The sequence below is a fragment of the Microcebus murinus genome, chromosome 12 (genome assembly GCF_040939455.1).
Source record: "Microcebus murinus isolate Inina chromosome 12, M.murinus_Inina_mat1.0, whole genome shotgun sequence".
In the NCBI taxonomy this organism is placed as follows: Eukaryota; Metazoa; Chordata; class Mammalia; order Primates; family Cheirogaleidae; genus Microcebus; species Microcebus murinus.
Window position 1 is genome coordinate 82685362 of NC_134115.1, and position 12628 is coordinate 82697989.

The window sequence follows — 12628 nt, forward strand, 5'->3', positions numbered from 1 at the left end:
CTGAAGGTCACGATCTATTTTCACCTTTTCACAAATTCACCTAGAGGTTCAGTTAAACTGTACTCACCTGAATCTGAATAGGAAGGTTATCTTTGACTGTATTTAATAAGGTTTCTGTGGGTTTGTCTTTGCACATTAAAACCAGCTCCAAGTCCATATCATCTTTAATCAGCAAGCCTTTTGCAACCAGGCCAATCCTCATTACACCACACAATGTCCGACCACCTTGATCCCTAAAAATAAAAGTCTGCATGATTACTTTTACAACGTATTTCCCAAACTATAACTTAATCATCACCTGGCTTCCCAGATAACCATATTAATTGATAAGAGAGTATTATAAATCTAGATATCCAAAATCAGAATTAAGTCTCCAATTTAAGGCTCATAAAGTATCTACTGTCCCCCACAGATTCAATAGGGAGGGGATTTCAGACTATAGATCTTTAAATTTTTTACTACATCTATCTTGCTGAAGAAAACCAAAATATATTGTATCCCCTTTAACATTGTTTCAAATTATCCTTTTTTCTGCTGTTATTTTTTAGCAGTAATTTAAAAATTTGTGAGAAACATGAACACCATGGTATACTGAGAAAGAACATCAGGGTAAAAATCTAAATGACCTGGATTCTACTAATAGTGGTGCCCGCTGGCTCAGTATTCACAATGGTCAAATGGCCATTGGCTAGATGAGCTAAGGTCATCTAGTTTTATCATTCTAGGAATGATAAACTCCTAATTTTATCATTCTAGGAATCCACAAAAGCTTATGGGGAAAGCAGAAAAATGTGACTAAAGAGTTGAGGAAGGAGGCCGGGCGCGGTGGCTCACGCTTGTAACCCTAGCACTCTGGGAGGCCGAGGCGGGCGGATTGCTCAAGGTCAGGAGTTCAAAACCAGCCTGAGCGAGACCCCGTCTCTACTATAAAAAATAGAAAGGGCCGGGCGCTGTGGCTCACGCCTGTAATCCTAGCTCTTGGGAGGCCGAGGCGGGCGGATTGCTCAAGGTCAGGAGTTCGAAACCAGCCTGAGCAAGAGCGAGACCCCATCTCTACTATAAACAGAAAGAAATTAATTGGCCAACTGATATATATATATAAAAAAAAAAAAATTAGCCGGGCATAGTGGCGCATGCCTGTAGTCCCAGCTACTCGGGAGGCTGAGGCAGAAGGATCACTCGAGCCCAGGAGTTTGAGGTTGCTGTGAGCTAGGCTGACGCCACGGCACTCACTCTAGCCTGGACAACAAAGTGAGACTCTGTCTCAAAAAAAAAAAAAAAAAAAAAAGAAAGAAATTAATTGGCCAACTAATATATATATATATATATAAAAAATTAGCCAGGCATGGTGGCTTGTGCCTGTAGTCCCAGCAACTCGGGAGGCTGAGGCAGTAGGATTGCTTAAACCCAGGAGTTTGAGGTTGCTGTGAGCTAGGCTGACGCCATGGCACTCACTCTAACCTAGGCAAGAAAGCGAGACTCTGTCTCAAAAAAAAAAAAAAAAAGAGTTGAGGAAGGAAAGATCAGACCAAAGATAAACATATGTATATGTTTATAAACGTATGTATATGTTTATATACCAAAGATAAATATATGTATATGCCAGTATATGTATCCGAAATCCAGGAGTAGCTAAAAGAGCAAACACTCAAAAAACATCAAATTGTGAATAGTGCATGAGAAAAATGTTCATCTACCCTTGATTTTAATTCTGAAAATTTCTTATTGGTTCATCTCCTTTAATCACAAATAAAAATATTAACTAAACTTAGCAGTCATTCAACAAGTAAGCAAGTGTTTGAGTATGGAAAACATACCAAAGAACATACAATCTCTCCTGCAGCTTACCCTGTAGTTAAGCAACAAAAGCAATTAATAGTTTATGTACCCTGCATAAACGGGGAAGAGAAAGTAACCTCTGAGAACAAACTGTGTGCCATATATTCTCATTTAAAATCTCACAATAAGCCTCCACTTGGAAGAAATATGAACTTCAGAAAAGTTAACTGTTCAGGTTCACAAAGAAAGTAAAGCTTAGATTCAAACCCAAGTTGGTTTGACCACAACACTAAGGTTCTTTACATCATATGGTTGCTTCCCAAGTTTAGAAAAGGCAGTAGTCCAAATTAGAGATGTCAGGCAAGGCCACCTGAAAATTTGACTTCAGCATAGTCTTGATTTAGCTAGATGGAAAAAGGTCATTCTAGCTAGAAGCAAAGAATCAGCAGAGTTGGGCAATGATCAGCAAAGTTGAGAATCGAGTAGAGAAAAAGAGAAACAAATTGTGGCAGTGGAAACTAAACAGGTAGTTATAAATAATCCAGCCACAGGTTCAGTGCCTGGCACACCTTGAGGATTCAATAAACATTAATCAAAAACTATAAAGATGGTATATGTCCATGTAGGCAATTATCCAATATTAAGAATAAAGCCAGTCATCTGATTCTCTCTTGCTCTGTATTCCTGTCCCATCATCCTCTCAAATCTAGTACACTGTAATGGTTTATATTAATAAATTCCTCCTTAATAATCACCCTTAAACCACTGCCTTCAAACCAGTTTCTTCAGGCTCTTATTATCTCTCAAGTAGATGACCTCAATAACCTTCTCTTCATTGGCCTTACTGACCAAACACTGTTATCTCCAACACACTGTATACAGTATATTACAACTGGAATAATCTTCCAAAGGCACTGCCTAGATGGCACTCCACCTACTATTTTCCTTGATGTCCCACTAAACACGTAGACACTTACCATATAGGGAGGCAATTTAGAAGGCAGCATGACTTTCTGGTTCAAATACTGGCTCTGCCACTTACTATGTAACCATTGAACAAATTACAAATTACTTGACTTCTCTGAACCTGCTTCCTCATTTGTAAAATAGGAATACTACCTTTCTCACAGAGTGGTACTAAGAACATAATTTAAGTAATGAACTTTGCTCAGAGCCCAACAGATATTAATAGCACAATAAACAACAGCTATTATTCCTTAAACCAATCCTATACCTTCTCACACCTAGATCTTTGCTGAGATTTACTTTTTCTTACACTTTGACTACCTACCAAAATCCTACTCACCTGTCCTCTGAGCCTATTCCAAATGCTATCTACATCATAAAGCTTTTTCTGATTCCCAGAACCAGTATATTATCTCTCTCTGCTCTGTACTTATACATTTTATTCACAGGAAATTGAAGCACAGATGCTAAGAAAACTCGATCTGGAGTTAGACAGACATGAATATGAATTCTGGCTCTACCATGCATAATTACTCAGTGACCTTAAGCAAGTTAAAGTTCATTAATGATTCCCAATCACTTTTTTTCATATGTAAATTTGGAGAAGAAATTTCATAAGTAAAATGGGGGTGGGAAAAGGAGAATAATAATAATAATAGAGATTAGTAGGTTTGTTAGAAGATAATGTGAAAAATAATCTGGTATAATAGCTGGCACTCAATAAATGGTAGCCATTATTAGTTAGCCATTATTGGCTCAATTATTCAATTCTAAATCATAACTGTTCAAGTTAACAGAGAAAGTAAAGCCTAGATTCAAACCCAAGTTGCTTTGCTCACAATTAGGTTGTTTACACCATATGGTTGCTTCCCAAGTTCAGAAAAGGCATTGGTCCAAATTACAAATGTCAAGCAAGGCAACCTGAAATTTTTACTTCAGCAGAATCTTGATTTAGGATAGACTCTTAACACCTCACATTTAGAGAAACTAAGCATGACTGATCAGAGAAACTAAGTCCTAATTCAAACAGTCCTGAATCTGAATAATAAATTTGAATACAGCAGTTATTGTAAAGCAAGGACCCAATGTATTTTAATTTACTATATGTGCATTACTTAAAATTAAAAACAAAGTCTTAACATTCCTAATAATACAAATTGTAGGACCTTGTACAGTTTATTTGACTTTTGAGTCAGTTTGTAAAAAGGTAAAATAATAGGTTAAAATAAGAGAGCAAAGGTAAAAGCTGCCTTACAGTGCCTGGCAATAGAAAGTACTTAATAAACACAAGGTAGCCCTCACCCATCTTTGTGCCTTTTAGAACATATGTCTATTACCAGAACACAATTCTGTTCTTTGAAGACATGCCTGTCTCTGTTTTACACAAGATAAGAATCATTCTATATTCCTTGAGTTCCACTACATGGGAAGGATCATAGGCAAGTGCTCAACCAGGGACTGTTCCACATAACGGAAAGACTTTACATAGACAATCAACAGCATCCACACATAGAGCTATATTTAAAAATCCAAATGAAAGTATAGAGCATATCATCCTTTAAAAAAACCTTTAAAGCACAGTGACCTCATCCAGTTAATCAAGTCTATAGGAATATGGGAATACTTTCCAAAAGTACGCCAGACTTGAGAAGAAACATCACGAGAAAATGTATTAAAAATGGGTAAAAAAAAAAAAAATAGGAAGCCTTATGAGAGATATACATATCTCATATATACGTGTGTGTATATATATATATATCAAAGATATACATTTATTCCAACCATAGTGACAACTGCTCAAAAAAACAATAACTAAGCTTAGCATAGCATAAAAAGGTTCTTAATCTGACTCAAGTTACCATTTCAGCTTGATCTCACTAATCTCTACTATTGCTACAGTATTTAGAATACACTACTATAATTGTAGAGTCTGGCTCCATTGAAACCTTCATTCATCTGACAAATACATGATGAGCATTTACAACATGCAAGACATTGTGCTAAATTCCTGGAACCAACAAGGCAGATACAGTTAAAAAAAAAAACCAAAAAACCTTTAAAATATATTTCCTACATCTTTTTTCTATATTAGGATTTTTAAATGCCTGACAAAAATGTATCTTATGATCTCCCCACAGATCAAAAACACTGTTATTTATTTCAAAATCTAGGAAGCAGAACCAACACAGGAAAAAGATCTTATATCATAACCTTCAAACATAAAGGACTTAATATACTCTCACAAAAGGAATCCTAAACAGTTCTGTCTTCTTTTTTCCTGGCTCTAATCATTATTCCTTTCTTGCTTTCCTTTCACATTTAACTCAGAAATATTCCACTTAGCATTTACTTCTTTGGTTGTAGTCATTAATTGAGAAGACCCAAATAAATATCATATCACAAACTCAATCCAGCAGGACCCTCAAGCTTTGCTCGGCACTCAAGTACAGCATCACAAAGGTCATTCCACACTCACTTGGAATAAGTTTCTCCAGCCTCATCTTTCTTTCCTTCTGTCTCACCCTCTGTTTTTGTGCCTTTATTTGTTTCATCCAACCAATCTGAGACATGTTTAAGAGCGCATTCAACAGTGGACACCATATTCTGAACAGCTTCAAGTTCCTCTGGAGATGGATAGATTGTTGAATGTTTCACCATAACATGGCGATCATCATTGGCAAAAGATCGAATAGATCTCTGTCGGAAGGAAAAAGAAAACAATTACTTCAACAAAAGAACCACCACCTGAAAAGGATGACATACAAATAAATGTATTTTAAGCCAACTCAGAACATTAATTGTCAAACCATTGTGAAATAGTTAATGTTGAGACAATAAAAAATTGTTTCGGAATGGGAATTAAAATCACATTCTATTGAACTTCACACCAGAAAATTAAAGCTTTCATTCATGTTTTGGTAAGGTTCACCTAGGTCACACTCGACATTATGTATTATGTATCTTTTAGCTGAACCTACGCATTCTGAATACCACTTCAAAAAAGGTCATCATACCATACAACATCTGCAAGAAATTTCCTAGCTTTAAACTTTCAACTTCTCTAGAAATGCATGATGGTGACTCATGATACCCAGCCACTCCTTTCCAAACTGCTACAGACTTTAGCACCTTAAAAAAAGTGGTATTTCATAATATGGTGTAAGATACTGGGCTATAAGGACAATGGACACCTTCCAGCTTCCGTTTACTGCTTGTTTGCTAACCACAAGGCATTATGAGTACATTACGGGATGCAGAGGAAAAAGACAAAGAACGCGGAAACCAGAGTCTCTCAGCTAGGACCCAAAACAGGTTAGAGCCTATCAGGGGCACGATGAAGTAAGAATCACTGTGGGGGCGGATGCAGGATCAGTGTGTAAACAACTTAGTTATAAAAGGGTCACTAGCACACAAAGGAGGGTCCCTGCCCGAAGAAGAGGCCACTGCACTGGCACTCTGGGGGCTCGGACCCTAGCTCGAGCTAGACGATAAAACTCCTTTTGATAATTACAGCCTCGGTGACTCTGTCTCTCTGTCCTGTGGCCCTGCGAATCTCAAATATAACAACAGTAATAGTACAAAATACAAAGTTATGTGTGAATACTATAAGAAAACTGAAAAACACTGGAATAGTGTTTACTATCTGACATTCAAACCTTTAGTTCAATTTGGCCTTAATTTTTAAAATAGATATTGGGAATGACAGTGGATCATTGAATGAAAAAGGACAAAAAATAAATTTAAAAAAAAAAAAAGAAAAAAATTTAATAAAAAAAAATTAAAAAATAAAAAATAAATAAAATAGGGCCGGGCGCTGTGGCTCACGCCTGTAATCCTAGCTCTTGGGAGGCCGAGGCGGGCGGATTGCTCAAGGTCAGGAGTTCGAAACCAGCCTGAGCAAGAGCGAGACCCCGTCTCTACTATAAATAGAAAGAAATTAATTGGCCAACTGATATATATATAAAAAATTAGCCGGGCATGGTGGCGCATGCCTGTAGTCCCAGCTACCCGGGAGGCTGAGGCAGAAGGATCACTCGAGCCCAGGAGTTTGAGGTTGCTGTGAGCTAGGCTGACGCCACGGCACTCACTCTAGCCTGGGCAACAAAGCGAGACTCTGTCTCAAAAAAAAAAAAAATAAATAAATAAAATAGATTAGCAGGAGACATTCCAAATTCCAGAATGGGAATAATATATATTACAAAACAATCAAATTCCCAACCTAATGTACAAATACATTCTCAATCAAAAATCTCCTCAAAGTTGATTTACTTAAACCTCAACAAAAGTCATTTTACAGTTCATATGGGGTAAAAAACATGAACGATAGTATCAAGAAATATTCTAAAAACATGGATGGGTGGTTCCATTGTACTAAAACCAAACATCAAAAAATTTTTAAAATAAATAATTAAAATGACATGCTGGCCCAGAAATTAATAGCGTAAATTAATGCTTAGAAATAGAATGAATTTCACAAAAATTTAACATAGTAGATCCTTCACACTCATAAGTTACACATCCCAAAACCTTTGAGTATTTCCAAATTTACTAATATCATAAGGATACTTGTACTAGTACAGAGCAAAATGAATAAGTATAACTAGGTGAGTGTTCCATAAATACTAAATTATTCCCTTTAAAGAGTGGTTACAGTGTCTTTATCTGAAATTATGTGTACAAGGTAAATATTTTGAAGTCCACTGAAAACTAAAACATTTGCAATTCTTTATAAACAGCCTTGCCTCTTTTGTTTTTGAATATCAATGTTTAAAAATCATACTATTTTGGATACTAGTAACTTAACATTACAGTGTCACTGTCCCCTATAAAGTAAAGCAAATTTTAACTGACAAAGTTAGTAATCCTTTGAAAAACCTCAATCATTATATAAATATAGAGCTAAAAATCAATCAGAAAGCTTTCCTTGTTCTCAATAAAAATCATCTGTCTAACTTTCTTTCTTACTAGACATCCATAACTAAGTTTCCAAGTGGAGCCTTTTGCCACAAAGAAACAAACTTTTTAAGCACTTTATGAGATGTTCTCATGACCCAAAACAAGTCACTAGAAAACAAAAGAGCCATATAATGAGTTGAAGATGCTAGGTTGTCAGCTAGACTCACGTATTGCTAAATTATTCAGTCCTGCCTAGTCACCTCACCAGAGCAAAATTACATATGGCTACATTACACAAACATTTGATGTTTACCTTACAAATAATAAACACTATCAATGTTAAAGAGTCTACTGGGTGTGACAGGATAATCATTTTGAAACAATGGTAAAAAGGAAGAACTGAAGAAATAGATTAAAAAAAAAAAGGGAAAGAAATCATATTCACTTAAATAAGCTCCAAATAGATTTAAGTATTAAAAAATTAAACCAGAAGAACTATATACAGAAACAGAAAATTCTATTCATTTCTGAGATTTAAGAAGCAAGCAAAAGGAGAAATTGGAAAATACTTAACAATTATATAAAAATATAACATTTCTACACCACAAAATCTAAGCTAAATTTAAAAAGAACAAACTAGGGAAGGAATTTTCATCAACTTTGACAAATACTATATATATAACATTTTTTTTCCTTTGCCTAGCAACTAGTGTTTTAAAAAGCATTATTTTAGTTGTAACAATATCAAGACTATACGAAAAGAGCTAAACAGACAAATAATTCAATTCACATGGTAAGAAACACCAGTCTCAGTGTGGTTTTTTCACATCTCACCAATATAAAATGGGAGAAAATCCCAATCTAACATTTTTTCCCACCATCTAGATCTAAAATATTTATAGAATTTCTTCTCTAAAAAGCAAGTTGACTAAGTTACAATCCTGGACACAAATATTTTAAAAAGTCAGTAACATTTAAAGAAACATGATCAGACTTGCTAAACAACCTATTCCACACATAGTGATGATTAATATTTTGTGCTTTTTCTCCCATTTGTCTTTTTAAAACTTTTCCTACTTATTCCTAGGGAAGAAAATTCACACAACATTCTCCAAAATAAAAATACTAAGGGCAAAAAATTCAGCATTGATACTGATAATTGATAAAATATTATCAATTAAATATGATAAATTATAAAATTATCTATAAAAATATCAATTATCAATGTTATTATCAATTATCAATTATTGATAAAATATTATCAATTATCAAAGTGATAACTGATAAAATATTATCAATTAAAAATCTAGGTAACAGAGGTTATGACCTCATCTACCACCACAAATTCAAGTCTGAAGTCTCCAGCAAAAGCAAGGCTTTTCTGATATTCAGTTCAGCACTCTTAGTACACCGACACTTTACCCTATTATTTTAAAAGCATGTAAGAGAGGTGGCTTTTTGAATAAAACAGACACACATTTTATAAACTCCTATACCATTTATATCACTAATTAAAGGACTGGTTCTGGATTTTTAATTTCCATAGGAAAAAACTGAACTTCAGGTAGTAGAAGAATAGAGAAAAATTACTTAATTTCAAGTTCACAGTCATCTAGTTATTTGTATCAGTTTGCTAACACCAGTTTTATTAGAAAATATTATTTATGAGCATTCCCTATTTTGTTTTAATAATTTATTACATGTAGGCTCATGGGGCTCCATCTTGTGGTTTATAGGGCTTATAATAAATCTGAACTCATGTGCTTTGCTTAAATAGTAGAATGCCATCTTTATCTGAGGCAATAGAGCCAAAAATTAACACCATTGTTTTTTCACTTGTCCTCACTGTTAACATTTCCATTTTTAAATTACTGGAATCATTTGTAACTAAATTAATAAAATATAAATAGTAACCTACCATGGTTTTCTATAGTATTTTAGCTTCTTTTTCCGATCCTTTCCCCTCTTTCTTGTGGTCTTTACGAGGCACTGTTTTGTGTGACAATACCTCCTCATAAGCCTTAGTCCCCTGACAGCTCAGCGTCAATACAGGAAAGATGTTTGAAGACCGGTTCTCTCGAATACACCTGTTAAGAGAAGACAAAAATCTCAAAACTACTTATTTACAATTAGTTTCAAATCTGAGTGTGAAGCCCATAAACATGTTTATAGAGGAAAATTACCTCAGTTCAAACAAAAAGCTAACACAAGGCCGGGCACAGTGGCTCACGCCTGTAATCTTACCACTCTGGGAGGCTGAGGCAAGCGATCGCTCAAGGTCAGGAGTTTGAAATCAGCTTGAGCAAGAGCAAGACCCCGCCTCTACAAAAATAGAAACAAATTAATTGGACAACTAAAAAAATATATAAAAAATTATGGCTCACGCTTGTAATCCTAGCACTCTGGGAGGCCGAGGCGGGCGGATTGCTCAAGGTCAGGAGTTCAAAACCAGCCTGAGCGAGACCCCGTCTCTACTATAAAAATATAAAGAAATTAATTGGCCAACTAATACATATATATATAAAAAATCAGCTGGGCATGGTGGCTCGTGCCTGTAGTCCCAGTGACTCGGGAGGCTGAGGCAGAAGGATTGCTTGAGCCCAGGAGTTTGAGGTTGCTGTGAGCTGGGCTGACGCCACGGCACTCACTCTAGCCTAGGCAAGAAAGCGAGACTCTGTCTCAAATTAAAAAAAAAAAAAAAAAAAATTAGCCGGGCATGGTGGTGCATGCCTGTAGTCCCAGCTACTTGGGAGGCTGAGGCAGGAGGATCACTTAAGCCCAGGAGTTTGAGATTGCTGTGAGCTAGGCTGATGCCACTGCACTCTAGCCTGGGGAACAGAGTGAGAAGGTGATATGGCCAGAAAAGTTAACCCTCCTGGTGGCTATAATGTGGTAGCTGGCTGACTTGTAGTCAATGAGACAAATATATTTGCACACACAGACTCAGTTAAGAAGCACCACCTGGAGGAGTAATACTACTACTGGTGGCAACAATGTTGCAATTAACCATCAGATTTGCCATTAGAAATTGGTATTATTGGCCGGGCGCGGTGGCTCACGCCTGTAATCCTAGCACTCTGGGAGGCCAAGGCAGACAGATTGTTCGAGGTCAGGAGTTCGAGATCAGACTGAGCAAGAGCGAGACCCCCTCTCTACTAAAAATAGAAAGAAATTAATTGGCCAACTAATATATATAGAAAAAATTATCCAGGCATGGTGGTGCATGCCTATAGTCCCAGCTACTCAGGAGGCTGAGGCAGGAGGATCGGTTAAGCCCAGGAGTTGGAGGCTGCAGTGAGCTATGATGATGCTACTGCACTCCAGCCCAGGCAAGAGAGAGAGAAAATCTGTCTCAAATTAAAAAAAAAAAAGAAGAAGAAATTGGTATTACTTGGACCTCTCTGAAAATTCAGTAGATAAGAAACCTGAAAATGTGCCATGATGTTTTCCCACTGATACTGCCATTAGACAACAGATACTACATGTTATTAGCACAATGTTTGTTCGTTAATTATTTTTAGGTCTAAAATTCAGGATGCTTTTTTGGCTCTATTCCCCTAACTCCTAAAAGACCCTACTTGTGCCTCAGCCTATATGCACTGTTATGCCACAGGCTACTGAATATTCACTAGATCCTAACTTCATTACCCCTGGATATGCCTTGCCAGAAATAGCCAGTATATTTCTGCCCATAGGTCTAATTACCATTCTGTTACCCATTTTGTTCTACCTTCATAAGATTTTGTTTTATTCCAGATACTGTAAAAGTCAAGTCTTCTGAGTACTCATGAAATCTTTATATACTTAGAAGCCCAGTTGGTGAAAAAAGAAAAAGACAAAAATAAGGGCTAACATCAAAATAAAACACAAGCTTTCACTACATGGATATCAGAGGAACTAATTTATGTAACACATATCATACAAAAAACACAAAAAAAAATCCTTTCCTCTTCATCTAAATATCTTTCCTTTAAATTTTCTTTAAATAAGGAAACACCCTTAGAAGACTACTGTCCATAACAGTTTCTTAATATTATTGGTTGCTGTCTTAAAGAAATAAATTCCCTTTTAAATTATTTGGACCAGGAAAATTATAGATGTGATATTTAATTCTTCTCAGTACTTCAAATGAAAACAAAGACCCACAATTATAGTCAAATGACACTTAGCTGTGTGTGACCTACATGCAAAACTATTCACATCCTCTAACAACCTTCCCTAGCTCTGGTTTACAAAATCTACCTGAAATAAGCCAGTGAAGCTTGATTTAAAAAAAAAAAAAAAAAGCATATAACTGAACATATTCTAATAAATAGAACTTACTTGGGTTATTATTCATATCACATTTAAGAAAGAATGCATGAGTGCTATAAATCATAGGGTCCTTTTGTACAACCAAGTGAAGAAACAGAGATTAAAACAAGATCTCAGGGCAAGAGGTATCTCAAAAATGCTCATCACTAAAATTGTACCTTCCATATAAAGATCATACTACACAACTAAAGTCTTCAGCATCTCTCATTCCCAACCCTACTCCATTCTAGGGGATTCAACCATTCAGTGCTTAGCTGTAAATCCAACAGCCAAAAAGGATTGCTATGTCTCCAACTGAGAACTGAAACCAAGAACACAAGCTTTCTCTGTAAAGGTGTGAAGCCAAATAAATCAACCATTTTAAGAAAGTAGATTGAAAGCAAAAAGAGTGGGAACAATGCTAAGGAAGAGCTTCTTTCTGATGTAGTGGGGAAATTGTCGGTCACCAGTATAAGAGTACAGTACTCTGCAGCCATTTAGCATAGAGGAGAACTACATTATCCATACATCAACAACCTCTAGAAACTTCAGAGTATAATAGCACAGTGCAATAATTCACAATAAAAGCACAGATTCTTACAATCATATTCTGTCAGTGCTATAAAATGAACTTAGAAATCATATGACCAACCCTACCCTCAGTTTACACATGAAACAAAATCAGACATTATGT

At 35.9% G+C, this 12628-nt stretch overlaps 1 protein-coding gene across 10 annotated transcripts in view; it reads right to left on the minus strand.

Annotated features, from left to right (window-relative positions):
• STRBP (spermatid perinuclear RNA binding protein) overlaps nt 1-12628 on the minus strand; it is a 133995-nt gene that overhangs the window by 58444 nt on the left and 62923 nt on the right. For all 10 annotated transcript variants that reach the window (XR_012922140.1, XM_012771837.3, XM_012771829.3 and 7 more), the window contains 3 exons: nt 9560-9728; nt 5222-5442; nt 68-233 (listed from right to left, as the gene is read on the minus strand). Coding sequence is in view for 9 of the 10 variants with exons in the window: in XM_012771837.3 (XP_012627291.1) it covers nt 68-233; nt 5222-5442; nt 9560-9562 (390 nt within the window). In the remaining variant the exon portion in view is untranslated. The remainder of the gene's footprint in view (nt 1-67; nt 234-5221; nt 5443-9559; nt 9729-12628) is intronic.